The sequence below is a fragment of the Thunnus thynnus genome, chromosome 12, assembly GCF_963924715.1.
Source record: "Thunnus thynnus chromosome 12, fThuThy2.1, whole genome shotgun sequence".
NCBI classification, from domain to species: domain Eukaryota; kingdom Metazoa; phylum Chordata; class Actinopteri; order Scombriformes; family Scombridae; genus Thunnus; species Thunnus thynnus.
The window spans coordinates 33,759,523-33,774,522 of record NC_089528.1 but is presented as its reverse complement, the minus strand read 5'-3'; the positions used below and the strand labels follow the sequence as shown (position 1 = coordinate 33,774,522).

The 15,000-nt window shown below is 42.0% G+C and overlaps 2 protein-coding genes and 1 long non-coding RNA gene across 7 annotated transcripts in view; 1 reads left to right on the top strand and 2 right to left on the bottom strand.

Annotated features, from left to right (window-relative positions):
- The window catches only part of ubtfl (upstream binding transcription factor, like), a 21,100-nt gene extending 18,080 nt beyond the window's left edge, over window positions 1-3,020 (bottom strand). For 3 of the 5 annotated variants that reach the window (XM_067606998.1, XM_067607000.1, XM_067606999.1), the window contains exon 1: window positions 2,497-2,858. The gene's annotated coding sequence lies outside the window, so the exon portion shown is untranslated. Of the gene's footprint in view, window positions 1-2,496; window positions 2,859-2,879 lie in introns of those variants that run through there. The other 2 variants (XM_067606997.1, XM_067606996.1) reach the window with 2 other exon arrangements.
- Window positions 1-3,340, top strand: part of LOC137194834 (uncharacterized) — a 6,063-nt gene extending 2,723 nt beyond the window's left edge. The window contains exon 2 of the long non-coding RNA XR_010931025.1: window positions 2,895-3,340. This is a non-coding gene — a long non-coding RNA (uncharacterized lncRNA). The remainder of the gene's footprint in view (window positions 1-2,894) is intronic.
- A 1,308-nt stretch (window positions 3,341-4,648) lies between these two features.
- asap1a (ArfGAP with SH3 domain, ankyrin repeat and PH domain 1a) overlaps window positions 4,649-15,000 on the bottom strand; it is a 30,876-nt gene continuing 20,524 nt past the window's right edge. The window contains 9 exon segments of the mRNA XM_067607060.1: window positions 4,649-8,540; window positions 8,701-9,203; window positions 9,840-9,962; window positions 10,596-11,020; window positions 12,449-12,513; window positions 13,786-13,861; window positions 13,951-14,118; window positions 14,868-14,955; window positions 14,957-14,991. Coding sequence (XP_067463161.1) covers window positions 9,129-9,203; window positions 9,840-9,962; window positions 10,596-11,020; window positions 12,449-12,513; window positions 13,786-13,861; window positions 13,951-14,118; window positions 14,868-14,955; window positions 14,957-14,991 — 1,055 coding nt within the window. The 3' untranslated portion in view covers window positions 4,649-8,540; window positions 8,701-9,128.

Here is a 15,000-nt window from a genome sequence, read left to right as displayed (position 1 = left end):
TTTTCCCTCTAAACTTCTCACATGCTTTCATTTCAATAAATGTTCAAATGATCCAATATTTCAGCAAAAATCAAAGATTAGAGAAAAAGTCCAAAAACTGAAAACAGATTTGTGTATCAGAACTTTGTTTTTTCTTCTTTCCTCTCCCATTAATCATCTCACCACCCCTCAGATTTATCTGCTGACCCTTTGGAGGGGCCCGACCCCTAGGTTGGGAACCACTGGACTAAACTAGCTAACTGTATATAAAGTAGTGTAAACTAGCTCCACCTCCAGCAGCTACAACAGTAACATGCTGCTCTAACACTGATGCTTCACTATTAATAATCTAATGATGTCATATATAATAATATATCAGTCAGAGGGACCAAACCACTACTTTTACTGCAATACTTTAACTACATCAAGCTCATAATACTTATGTACTTTTACTGCAATACTTTAACTACATCAAGCTCATAATACTTATGTACTTTTACTGCAATACTTTAACTACATCAAGCTCATAATACTTATGTACTTTTACTGCAATACTTTAACTACATCAAGCTCATAATACTTATGTACTTTTACTGCAATACTTTAACTACATCAAGCTCATAATACTTATGTACTTTTACTGCAATACTTTAACTACATCAAGCTCATAATACTTATGTACTTTTACTGCAATACTTGAACTACATCAAGCTCATAATACTTATGTACTTTTACTGCAATACTTGAACTACATCAAGCTCATAATACTTATGTACTTTTACTGCAATACTTGAACTACATCAAGCTCATAATACTTATGTACTTTTACTGCAATACTTGAACTACATCAAGCTCATAATACTTATGTACTTTTACTGCAATACTTTAACTACATCAAGCTCATAATACTTATGTACTTTTACTTGTAATGGAGTATTTTTTACTTTGCTTTAGTACTTTTACTGCAGTAAAGGATCTGAGTACTTCTTCAATCACTGCTGAAAGCTCTGGAATAATCCAGTAAGTGACCTTGAGTTTATTGTTAGTTGGAGGTGGTGTTTAGAGATATTGTATCTTCTATTAATCTGACAATTATTTCCCCAGTTAATCAATAAATCATTGATTTGATCAACTGTCAGATCAATAATCAAAAACCCAAAATGATTCTGTTGAAAACAGAAAAAAGCAGAAAATCATCAGAAACCTGAGAAGATGATTTGATTGTCAGTTTTCTGTTGACTAATCAGTTCATGGATTATTGTTATCAGATTATCAGATTATCAGATTATCAGATTAAACTTTGTTTAGTTTTGATCGGCGGATCCGCAGCTGCAGCCGCTCTCAGCGCTCTGATCCGCGGCTGTCCTGACCCCTCTGCCCGGCTGTCCTGACCCCTCTGCCCGGCTGTCTGTGTCACCGCGGCCCGCTGACAAGGTCAAACTGCGGGCAGAGATCAGGCGTTTCTCCGCCCCCCCACTGTCACTAACAGCCGGATAACGACCGGTGATGAAACGGGCTGTCGGGGGACTTTACCGGGTCAGACAGCAGGCTGGACTCTTCAACCAAACTCCATTTAAAAAACTGTAAATTTAAAGTGAACCGTGTTTATATCTGTTCACAAAGATCACGGAAGATATTTGACTTTCTCTGACAGTAACTCCTCAGTTCGGCAAACATCCAACACATCAAACAGCTTTCACTTTACTACGAAGAACAAGTTTAATAACTGGCTGCATTTCATTGCTTCTCCCAAAATAAGCCGCGGAGGCGGTAGAGAGCTGCAGACTGTATATATATAAATAAATATATTCAGGGTTTCATGAAATTTAAGTGTTGCTTGCTGGACTGTTTACGTGCCGAAATTATTCAAACATCTGACCGTTTAATGAGAGTATTGATTTATGTTCAACACGGTAAACGTCTCCCGCTCAGCCGCCGTTTACGGTAAAATGAGGATTTGTGAACGGAGTTCGGATGTAGGCGTGTGCGTGCAGCGGGACGTGAGCTGCAGCCAGCGGGCCGTCAGGCTCCAGCTGCCCCGGTAATGGCGTCCGTCCTCCGGCAGGAGTCACCACGTAGCTTCCGCTGGCACACAGAGCTGCTCCACACAGAAGCTAACGTTCACCATTTTTGGTTAAATGTGTAAAGTGCGAGATAAACTTAGAAAATTAAAACACGAAAACATCTGAAAGACTGTTTCAAACACGAACCAACAACTATCTGACACGTGTAGCAGATAATCGCATTATTTAGCAAAACTGCTTAAATGATAAAATTCGTCAACATTTGTGTCATTGTTGTTAAAATAATGAGATTGAAATGCAAAATGTTGGTCTGGTATTAATAATTAAACTGCCAAAACTGCTGAATGTGGTGATTTCGGTGCTGAGCGGGTTGGATGACTTGCTGCTGCCCCATAAGCCTTCACTGCGAAGCCGCCATGAATGTTCGGGAGACTCGGGGACAAACGACCAGAAAACCCCAGAAATCTGCTTAAAATCACAACTTACTACTTACCTTTTGATTCAGGCAGAAACCCGGGTTATTACTGCACACCACCGTGCTCGTTTGGATTATTTCGGGACTTTCAAAGTGTGTTTTTTTCGGCCGTAAACCCCGGGGAGTCAGGTCGAAACGGATCCGACAAAAGGAGCGTCTAGTCCGGTATGAAACTCCGCCCAGCGCCGCAGGGGGAGGAACTCCGGGGGAAAACATGAGGACAAAGGCGGAGGATGAAACCAGAGACAGCGGCTAAAACACGAGCCAAACCCGCTGAAAATGAGTTTACATGTAGTAATAATATTTTATTATTTGTATCTTACACCAGAATTTAGTCAGTATGTAGAAATAATAAACCGCAGCAGCGTCCTTTGCTGTAAATCTCCCCTCATGACTTTCACCTGGTCCGGGTCCAGATGCTGAACCGACAGGGAGACAGACCGGGGCCCGGGGACCCTGCAGCCGGCCAGGGGGACGCGGTGAGAGCGGCTGCCCGGACCAGCTGGTTCCCGGCGGCGTCGTCAGGTCTGCCGGCAGCTGCGGGCTCCCTCCCCGGCCCCGGGGTGCTCATCGGCGGCTCGGAGACGGCGGTGAACCCGCATCCTGCAGGACAGCAGCCCGCATCCACATGGCATCTGCCCGCCGAGAACACACCGTCTGACGGGTCTGAGATCCCGGAGTCACCGGTCCCCTCCCACAGAGAGCCAGGAAGTTTGGTCCAATCACTGATCTATCAATACATCAAACTGATCAATACACCTGCCCTCAGGGGGAACGCCACAGGTGTGTGTGTGTGTGTGTGTGTGTGTGTGTGTGTGTGTGTGTGTGTGTGTGTTATAAATAAAATACATTTTCTACAGAATCAACAGACTTATTTTTTTCGTTGATTTGAACTTTCTCCCGAACTAAATGTGATCAACAGGAGCCCTGAGAGGCCCCGGGGCCCCAGTGTGTGTGTGTGTGTGTGTGTGTGTGTGTGTGTGTGTGTGTGTGTGTGTGTGTGTGTGTGTGATGGGGACAGTTTGGCCCTGGGTTCTTCTCCCCCTCACTGCCGCCTCCTGCTGGTTTGGATGTTAAAAGAAAGTTTTTTTTAATTTTCAGCCACAAAGTGACAAAACAAAGTGACAAAGTGTTTGTTACGTTGCTCTGAGTGTTTGTGTTTTGTCCTCAGGGGCCACCGTAGATATCTATAGACGACACTAACCAACACTATGCTGTGACTGTAGTTACTATTTATGTAAATCATGCTGTTCCATTTCCTTTTTAATGTCCCTGCAAGAGATCAATACAGTTAATATTGTATAAAGAGCTTAAAATCAGCTGCTGTTAATAAGTTGCTGTGGTCACAGACAAGCTGAGTTCACTCCTCACGTCTTTATTATCCAGTGATGGTGGTTTAGTAGTGGTTCAGCCTCGACTCAGGCCTGACTCAGGATCAGGATCAGGATCAGGATCAGCTCAGGATCAGGATCAGGATCAGGATCAGCTCAGGATCAGGATCAGGATCAGCTCAGGTTCAAGTGAACCAACAGCAAAGCACAAAGTGTAAACAGACTTGAGGGATGAACAACATAAAAACATGTTCAATTGATCAACAGACAGCATCTTTCCCTTTAACAGCATTTTAATAACATGTTTGTTGTTTTCCTCTCAATAAATACACATAAACATAAGATTCAGCTCCATCAGTCAGCTGTCAAACACCATCAATATGTTCAGCACAAGACGACAAAGAGACATTATGTCATGATTATAAAATGAAATCATAATTACAGGAAAACTGTCTCATAATGAAGAGATTTATTTCTCATCTTTGTCATCATGAGATCTGTATGTTACAGTTTCAAGACTGACAATAATTATGAGATCACAAGCTGATAATTAAACAGTTTTCTGATCAGGAGGAAACTGTTGAGACGTCTCCATGTTTCTTTCCTCTGGTTAACTCTCACTTCCATTAAACACACAATAAACTTTAGGAACAATTTTACATTTTGGGAAATCTTCCCGTTTGTCCGGTCAGCTGTGTGTAAACCCTGGTCCAGTTATGAGCTAGGCTAGCAGTTTCCCACCGTTTCCAGTCTTTGTGCTAAGCTAGGCTAACACATCCAGGACACATAGATGTCCGACTGCTCCTTTAAAAGACAAAGTTCACATGATGATTCAGACACAGAGAATGTATTGTCTTTAATCAGTTTTACAGTAAAACTTCAGTTTGTTCTTCTGTCACTGCGTCAGTTTGTCATCACAAAAAACAAAGTTTCAAGTTTTATTGTTTCATCTCAGCATCAATTCTCAGGACATTATACTGTTTCCAATAATCAGTTAACAGAAACACAATCACAAATTATGTCACCTTTATTAGAGTGGTTGCATTTAAGTTAACTAGCACACATTCTAATGAGACTGCTGAGCTAACACGTTGGTTAGCCACCATGCTAGCTGGGATGAGTCAGCAAGAAGTGGTTTAACAGCATTTCATCAACATATTATAACTAACATCATCAGTGAAGGTTCAGTTATAACTGAAGCAGGATATGTTTCTGAAACTCGCTCACACCAACATTTATAACATAATAAAATATTAACTTCACTCACAGATGTGAAATAAATCTATGTTAAGCTTTTGTATTTGACAGTGAATTCTTAATGTCTAGTTAGCTGCCTAACGCTAAATAATAATTCAGCTGCGACTGAGCTCCTGTAATCAAGAATGCTATGCTAAGCTAACGTATTTAACTTGCATTTTGTCAGTTAGAAGCAGCATGTTAGCCTTCATCCCATTAGCTTGCATGTTTCCTGTTTGACTGAGCTTCGGGCTACATTAGCAAACAAACGGTGGTTCCTTGGCTGAGCAACATGACCTGAAATGAAAGCTTGAATGAAATACACCTTCTTATTTAGATTGTAAGGCTGCTCCTTATTGATTATTTTGTCATATACAACAGTGAATAAATGCAGCTCTGCTGGATTAATTACAGGGTTTTACAGTTTTTGTAGCCATGCATGCTAGTCAGAGATGATCTAAATAATCTACGCACATAATGAGGTGAGCCGGAGCGCTCAGACATTTAGAAACATTTTCTTGTTTTCTGTCCAGGAGCAAACAGTTTCCCTCTGCTTCCAGTCTTTATGCTAAGCTAGGTTAACAGTTTCCCTCTGCTTCCAGTCTTTATGCTAAGCTAGGTTAACAGTTTCCCTCTGCTTCCAGTCTTTATGCTAAGCTAGGTTAACAGTTTCCTTCTGCTTCCAGTCTTTGTGGTAGCCTCTTAACATCCACCCTTTTTTTTTTTAAATTCTCACCTATTTGGCATACCCAAATGGAAAAGCTTGTAACAGGAGAACTGTGAGACTATGTATTAGGCTTCATTTGAAAGGTAACATCTTCTGGTTTCTGGAAATGTGCTTGTTTAGCATGTGGCGAAAACAGTTCAAGTTGTGGCTCAAAAAAGTGTTTTTGGTCCTCGTCTATGACTGAGTCATATTTGAATAACAATAACTAGGACATGTTTTATGCCAGAACTATGCAAATCACCACATACCTTCCACATCTTGTCAACTACACCTGTACATAATTCCAGACCTCTAGGCCTCACCTTATGGGAGCTAGGGAGTGTTTAGTTTATGGTGTCACAGGTGTCCCCAAACCTCTCCAAAACGTCTCCAAGTAGCCAAATTGTGCCAGTTGCTTTTACTCATTACTGTGTGATGCTAAGCTGCTTATAACTGGCTTAAGCGGGTCGCCGGCGACCCGGTGGATGTTAAGAGGTTAAGCTAGGCTAACATCTCTCTACTCAGAGATGAAACTGATTCTGGACAGCAGATGTGAAAGTAACTCAGTACATTTCCTTCAGCACCTAAGTACAATTCTAAGGTACTAGTTTCTTTACTGTTTGATACTTTTTACAGCACTACATTTATTTAACAGCAGCAGTTACTTCACAGATTGAGATTATTAATACAAAATATAATAAACCACAGCCACCACTGCTGCCATTAATCCTTGTGTATTTAAACTCTTTCTAACATTGTTGTATTTGTATTTTTTAGATTATATTTTAAGGTGTAAATGAACTGTATATGTGTAATTGTTGGCCTCAAATTTCCTCTTGAGGGAAGAATAAAGTATTTTGAATTGAACTGAACAAAAGAAATGATTATTATAGATGAATCTACGCAGCATCAAAGCATTGTGAGTACTTTTACTTTTGGCAGTTGAAATATATTTTGATGGTAAAACTTTTACTTTTAATAATAATGCGTCCCTCTGGCCTCAGCAGCATCATGAACAGTTTCTCATCTAGTTTTTGTGCTTCATGTACTGATGTGGAAGCAGAGGCTGAGACTTCGGTGGATTCTTCCAGACCCGACTACTGCAGAAAGAGACTACGACTTACACAAACCACACTGCTGCCAGATCTTTAACACGTCACAGCGACCCTCGCTGCCCTTCACTGGCGTATTCAGACTCCTGCTGATACCTGCTGGACCTGCTGGAGTCTGATCTCTGCTGTAGATCTTCAGCAGCACCTTTAACGGTTCCTCAGGCTGCAAACTCAACATCTTCTTTTAAATCTCTTCTTAAAACTCATTTTTATCTTCTGGCTTTTTGTGAACTGACGCTTATTTGTGTAATTTTTCTGAGTTATTTTATCTTTATTGATTTCTATATTCTGTATTTTATTTACTTCTTGTTTTTACTGTAAAGCACTTTGTAACTCTGTCTTGAAGCTGCTGTAAATAAAGTTATTGTTATTACTTGAAATGGTGAGTTTCTACTGTGGATTTGATGCTTCTGTTTGAGTAAAAGATCTGAGTTCTTCCAGCACTGCTGCAGAGAAAAGAAGAGTTTAATTAAATGTCAGACTGCTCCTTTAACTCCATCAGACTACATCATTATACTGGATGTCGTACAGGAAGCCATGCAGAGACGATCTTACAATCTCCTAAACTGCAATCACATTATTGATATGAAGCTAAATGAGATCGTCCTGTTGATAATATATGAATATAAATGTCATGTTCAGATCAGACTCATTCATTAACCATCACATGAATTTTCCTCTGCAGCAGATTTACAGCTTCTTTGTTATAATGCCACCAAACCTCTCAGTGTCTGCCTGTTCGCTGATGATGTTTTAATATTCATCTCATATTTCATTATCAAAGCTCTGAATCAGCCAGAAATCCTTCATTTATCCTCATTTCAAAACCTTTAAATTAACCAATTTAAACATTTCTTGTGAAGACTTTTTCCTTCATTTACAAGTTAATTTAAATACTTTTTGTTTGCATGATGAAGGTTTTTTTAAGGGGTGAAAATGAATTAACGGACAAATGAATGGATTATTATATATTAAAGGGTTTTTAATGGATTAACTTCACAGTTTAAAACATTTTAAAGTGTAAAATAACTTTAATGGATGAAAGCCTGTCAGATCAATTAAGTCCTTTTAATGTGTAAATTAATAAATATATTTCATGTTATTTGATCCTTAGAAAGCTCGTCAACTTCAATCCATTAAAAAGCTCTTAAACTCTGCAGGAATCCCTTTAAAATACATGAATAGACTTTAGTTGCATGAAGTTCTGATGTTTTACATGTTAACATTCAATTCTGAAAAGAAGAAATAAAATATTTTTAAAAACCTTTAATATATTAATGTATGCGTTGGTTAAAATACCTTAATGACATCATTCAGTTTCAGCTGGAGGATGTTTAATGGTGTTGAATCATATTTAGTGAGTTTATCTTTAATATCTGACTTTTCTTTAAAGAAGAGTGACATCATGACACCAGCTGTGATGTCACAGCTGTGATGTCACAGCTGTGATGTCACAGCATCTGATTCTAACGTACCATCTGATTTCTATAAACTGGTTTCACTGTGATCTTTCGTGCTGTTCTCTCTGGTGCACCACAGGGATCTATCCTGGGTCCTCTCTGATTGGATGTTTCTAACAGCAATGCTCTCTGGGACTGGTGGATTCAGCTGAAACGACTCCAGTGTTTCACTTGTTTAAAGAAAAGTCTGCTGAGATGACGGAGGATCGACCCGGAGCTGAACAGAAGCAGACAGACAGGTGACAGGTGTGCAGGTACAGACAGGTAGACTGACAGACGCTTGTGTTTCATACACACAGTCTAACAGCTCTGAGGAATCTGAAGAGACGGAAAAGTCCCACCGACACTGAAAACCACTGAACTCCATCGACACTCACCTGAATTTATTCTGCTTTTAGTGTCGTCCTGTGCAGTAAAGGTTTGTACCAGGTGAGCTGAGGACAGGTGTCCTCTGCGTGAGACGAGACTGATGAGTTTGTTGATGTGCTTTAGACCGAGTCAGATTTCTCTGATCAGCTGACTGGTTCATGTTGTGCTTCTTTTCTTCTCTTGTGCTTCTGAGTGTTTACCTGCTGCAGGTGTGTTTGTCCAGCAGAGGGCAGTGTCTCTCGTTCCTTCTCTGCAGATTCCGTTGCTATGGCGAGGCCACACCTGCATGCTGGGTTGCTACGGTAACACTGTTCGGCAGAACAACTAAGTCTATTTACAGCAAGGGCTCGGTGGCTTCCTGTCGGTCAGCTGACTGACTCCGCCCACAGTCACCTGTGTGAGTGCTGCGGGTGGGCGGGGCTTGTCTCTCTGGCTGTCAATCAGAGAGGATGTGAACAAAGGACATGGGGAAGACGCCTTTCCTGTCCGGCTGTCCCTCGATGTGTCCGATCTGTCAAATGTCACAGATGTTCATCATCCGTTAATCTGCATTAATCAATCACTTATTAAACGTCCATAAACGTCAGAAAACAGTGAAGATGTTATAAAGTCTCAGAGTCAAAGGTTACATCTGTCAGTGACAAAGAAAAGTATTAAATAATCACATCTGAGGAGCAAAAAGCAGCACATAAAAATAACTAAAACGATTATTCGATTATCAAAACAGTTTTCTGTTGATCAACTAAACGATTAATTGATTGATTGTTTAATTAAATTGAAACATTTTTTTTGGATTCAGGTTTTTTAAGGGGTGAAAATGAATTAACGGACAAATGAATGATTATTATATATTAAAGGGTTTTAATAGATTAACTTCACAGCCTGTCAGATCAGTTAAATCCTTTTAATGTGTAAATTAATTAATAGATTTCATGTTATTTGATTCGTCGCTTAGAAACTTCTTCAACTTCAGTCCATTAAAAGCTTTTAAACTCTGCAGGACCTTAAAATACATGAAGATACTTTAGTTGCATGAACGTCTTTATGTTCTGATGTTTTACATGTTAACGTTCAGCTGGACGAGCAGGTGAGCCTCCACACACTGTTTACAGTGATGAAGCTGATGATGAAGCTGAGTGTTACTCACCCACCACTCCTGGTCTTCCTCTCCGGTGACGACGATGACTTCTCCCTCGGCGAACGTCAGCTCGTCTTCGTTGTCGGCCTGACAGTCGTAGATGGTTTTCACTCGTCGGATTTTACTCTTCAGCTGAAAACAAACAAATGTTTTGTTTTTTCATTTGGGTTCAATTAACGGAGACGTGTTAACGACTTTTTAAAGGATTAGAAACATTACAAGTAAAGTATCAGTTAGTTCACAGATAATATTCTGTAATATTTAAAGGATCTTCAAAGCCTTCAATAAACAGTCCTTTCATTTATCTGTTCATTAACTCCTTCAAATCTCATTAAATACATAATTACTGGATTAATTAATGGATTTTAAGATGAAGGGATTCTGCTGCTTTGGATTTGATTCTTTTTTTATTTTAAATTTCATCATATTTGCATGTTTGGATCACAGAACAAACTTTATTATTTAGTTTCTCTCGATATGACATCATCTCATATGATCAATTATCAATGAAATGACATCATTAAAGAGGCACTGAGATGGTGTTAATGGTGTTAATGGTGTTAATGGTGTTAATGCAGGAGACAGAAGAGAAGAAGAACGTGAATCTGACGACTCATCATCAACATCAGTGAAGCTTCTAATCTTCTCTCATTATTATTATTCCTTCTGTTGCATTTACTGGTAGATCTGCTGTGTAGTTAGATGGAGATGTCGGGGGGGGGGGGGGGGGGGGGGGGGGGGGTGATTATTGATAAAAACGCTCACAGAGTTGATTTTCCTCGGCAGGGGGACGGGCATCTCCACCGCCGCCGACTCATCAGCGTCTTCCGCCGCCGGTCGAGGTGACTCCTCCCCCCGCTGGACAGACGACTGGCTCTCCGCCGCCATCTTGGAGCCCTGCGTCTCCATGGCGGCGGCGGCGGGGGGGGCAGGGCCGGGCCTCTCGTAGAGCAGCGGTTTGGGCAGGAGGTCTTTGAGGAGGGGCTTCGGGGGGAGGTCAGACAGAGGAGGCTTCTCAGCCAGCGGGGTGAGGGGGGGTTTGGGGGAGGCGTCGATGAAGGGAGGAGATTTCTGGAGGTCAGGCTGCGAGGAGGGGGAGGGGGAGGAGGAGGAGGAGGAAGGTTTCTGCAGGAGGTCTGGAGGTTTGTCCCCAGAGGACAGGTGGACGGTGTCGATCTTCCTCAGAGCCACTGAGACAAAACACCGAGACGCAGGTCATTAACAGACCTGAGGATCTTTTTAGTGTTTATTTACATGATTACAGGTGAAAGTCACTCCCTCCAGTTATTCTGCAGCATTGTTTGTGATGTATGAGCTCTTTCAACTGCAAGCAAAGCAAAATAATGTGATTTATTTTAGACTCCTACTAATGTAATGACGTCTTTGGATAAAAAGCGTCCAACATATCACAGAAACAACTACAGATGTGTTTGTTAGAGTCGCTCATTGGTCCAGATTCACCTGCAGGAGTTTCTGAAGACTCATCTAACGTGGAAATAAATTCATTTCAAAACAATAAGTCCAGCTGTCACAGATGATAAGGAGCTAACAGCTGGAGAGACTGGTGTATTAATACTGACACTGTACAGTATTTAGCTGCTTGTGCTCATCACATCACGTTAATGTTAACGTTTACGTGGGAGAATCTTGCGCTACTGTTGATGCTCAGCGTGATGACGGAGACACTGGGAAACGTCGACTCTGTCTGTTTGCTGCGTCGCATGTAGTTTTAAATGAGGAAAGCCGCGACGGCCAGTTCAAACTGGGCCAACAAACTGGCCGTCTGGGTAGTTCATTTTAGAAGCAGCATTACGGCACCACTCCAGGGCATCGACAGCCTAATTCCTGCCCTGCTCGATTATTTCTTACAACTTCTAAAGGGCACCAATCACTTTGTCCAGGATATTTTACAATGTCTTTGTAGAATAAGCAGAAATTCAGTTATTTTCACAACTTTTTTGTTTTGTTCGACTGCAAACCAAACACAGACATTCATTGATAATAAAATATCTTTTAATTTCTGTTCAGGGTAAATGGTGCATTATTTTAATAAAAGGCAAGGGTACCAATAATTTTGGTATATTTCAGCTCTAATGTTTACTGTATTTCAGCTGAACATGAGAACCATGAGGACTCAAAGTTCTATAAAACAGAAAATACTGTACTTGAGTTCCATTTATAACCTTTATTAATATCAATAATGTTATTAAAATAAATCTAGTTGGATGTTTATGTTTGAGGCAGATTATGTCTCCTGACTCACTGAATCAAACCTCATCTGGGAACGTTTGGGAACATTTGGGAACATCTGGGAACATTTGGGAACATTTGGGAACAGTTTTGCTCGTCTATGGCATCGTGTTTGTTGGCAGGTGAGATTTGTCGTTAGTTGCCGCCACACCAAACGCCACGATTGGTCCAAACCACAAACAGCTGCTGGTTTAAATGTTTCATGCAGAAAAGTTGCTGTAATTTAACTAAACTGCAGCTCATAAATATCGCAGAGATTTCTTTAATTTGCGTTAATTATTGCAATCACAAACTCACAATTTCCTGGAGGGAGTGATGAGGTGCGGGGAGAGACCTACGCAGTAGGCTAACCAGGCACTCTGTCTCACCTTTCTGAGGTAGTTTGGGGAGAACTCTGGGTCCCAGCATGGACTTGGTGTTACTGGAGGTCGTACTGGAGAAGGTCAAAGAGGTCAAAAGTTATCTTTACTTTTACCCATTTCAAGGACTTCCTTTATCACTTACGTAATATTGCAAAAATCAGACACATCCTTTCTCAAAATGATGCAATTATTGCAGTTCCTTATTATCAGGCTGCCCTAACAAGTCTCTAAAGACTCTCCAGCTGGTCCAGAATGCAGCTGCACGTGTTCTGACTAAAACTAGAAAAAGAGATCACATTTCTCCCATTTTAGCTTCACTGCATTGGCTTCCTGTAAAATCTAGAATAGAATTTAAAATCCTTCTCCTAACTTACAAAGCCCTTAATGGTCAGACACCATCATATCTTGAAGAGCTCATAATACCGTATTATCCCACTAGAACACTGCGCTCCCAGTATGCAGCTTACTGGTGGTCCCTACAGTCTTTAAAAGTAGAATGGGAGGCAGAGCCTTCAGCTATCAGGCTCCTCTTCTATGGAACCATCTACCGGATTCAGTCCGGGGTGCAGACACCCTCTCTATGTTTAAGAGTAGGCTTAAACTTTCCTTTTTGATAAAGCTTATAGTTAGGGCCGACCAGGCTCGCCTTGGATCAGCCCTTAGTTATGCTGCTATAGGCCTAGACTGCTGGGGGACTTCCCATGATGCACTGAGCTCCTCTCTGCTCCTCCTCCTCTCCATCTGTATGTATTCATGTAACATTAATGGTTGTTACTAACTTGGCTTCATCCCCGGAGTTCTTGTGCTTTCTCGTCTCACAGGTTCCTGTGGACCAGGGTCACAGACCCCCTGCTGCCGTGGTCCTGCTTGACGCCCACTGATACTACTATTATTATTATTAGTCATCTCTATTATTATTATCATTGTTATTATTGTTGTTATTATGCTTCTCTGTCGCTCCCTCCTCCTTCCTCTCTCAACCCAACCGGTTGAGGCAGACGGCGCCACCTAGAGTCCGGTTCTGCTGGAGGTTTCTTCCTGTTAAAGGGGAGTTTTTCCTGCTGCTGTCACCAAGTGCTGCTCATGAAGGAATGTTGGATCTCTGTAAATTAAAGAGTTCGGTCCAGACCTGCTCTATATGAAAAGAACCCTGAGATAACTTCTGTTATGATTTCTCTCTCTCTCCTGCTCTGGTGTCGTTGAGCTGGGGAGGAGGGGCCATCTCTGAATGCTTTGTTTACAAACAGCAGCTGACAAATCCTGCATAGTACGCCTTTAATCTACTTATTTGAGCTGTGCTGTTAACAGTGTTTCTGAAGCAGATTATTTAAGGATGATCGTACCTCGGCTGCTGCTGGATTCCCTCAAACTTGTCGGCAGGTGACGTCCTGTTTCCAGGTGGGGGGGTCATCTCACTGCCTGTGTGAAAACAGATTAGATATCCGTCAGGGTTCAAATGTTGGATGAGTTTTGGAACGGGCAGCGTTACCCAGTCACAGCAGTCTTACCTTTACCTGGAGGTCCCTGCAGAATGGGGCTGGGGGGGTCGGACAGGGTGCGCTTGTGTCCAGGTGGAGGGGGAGGGGGTCTCTTCTTAAGGGTGGAGCTGCCTCCTCCTCCTCCCCCACTGCTCTGGGAGGTGAGGGGGAGGGAGGTGGGCGGCCCGGAGGCATGGCCTGAGGGAGGTGCATTAAAAACTGAAATAATCACTTAACATCACAACAGTATTCCTCTTTGCTCCTTCATCAACAGCAAGAAAGAACTAACAGAAGAAGCCGCAGCACATTCTGACTGATAAAAACTACAGATATTAATATTCTAGGCTGTTGACATTCTTGACCACCTTAAAAAACCTCTGAATCCCTTTAAAAACCCTGGGAACCCCATCAAAACCTCCCTGATTACATTCAAACCTCCCCCAAGACTCTGTGCACCACCCCCATTAACATATGGTCCCTTTGAAGGACTTCTCATCTACCTTCTACATCTAATTCCTCTTAAGGACTTCTGGACTACCGTCTATTGCTGGATACCCCTTAAGGACTTCTGGACTACCTTCTACCTCTGGATCCCTATAGAGGTTCTGGACTACCTTCTATCTATGGATCCCCCTAAGGACTTCTGGACTACCTTCTACTGCTGGATCCCCCTTAAGGACTTCTGGACTGCCCTCTACCTCTGGTTCCCCCCTAAGGACGTCTGGACTACCTTCTATTGCTGGATACCCCTTAAGAACTTCTGGACTATGTTCTACCTCTGGATCCCCCTTAAGGATTTCTGGTCTGCTTTCTACCTCTGGATCCCTATTAAGTACTTCTGGACTAAACTCTACCTCTGGATCCCCCTTAAGGAGTTCTGGACCACCCAAAAATCCTGAGGGCTCCTTGTTTAAAAACCACTACTCTATGTCACAGGGGCCTCCTACCTTTCCCTTGGCCCCTGACTGCGGACGAAGGTCCTGTGGCGTCGGGCCCCGGGGACGGAGGAGTGTCGGAGGAGGTGATGTAGACCCGGGTTAGCAAACGCCCCGTAGGAGAGACGCTGCCCCCCTTTGAGAG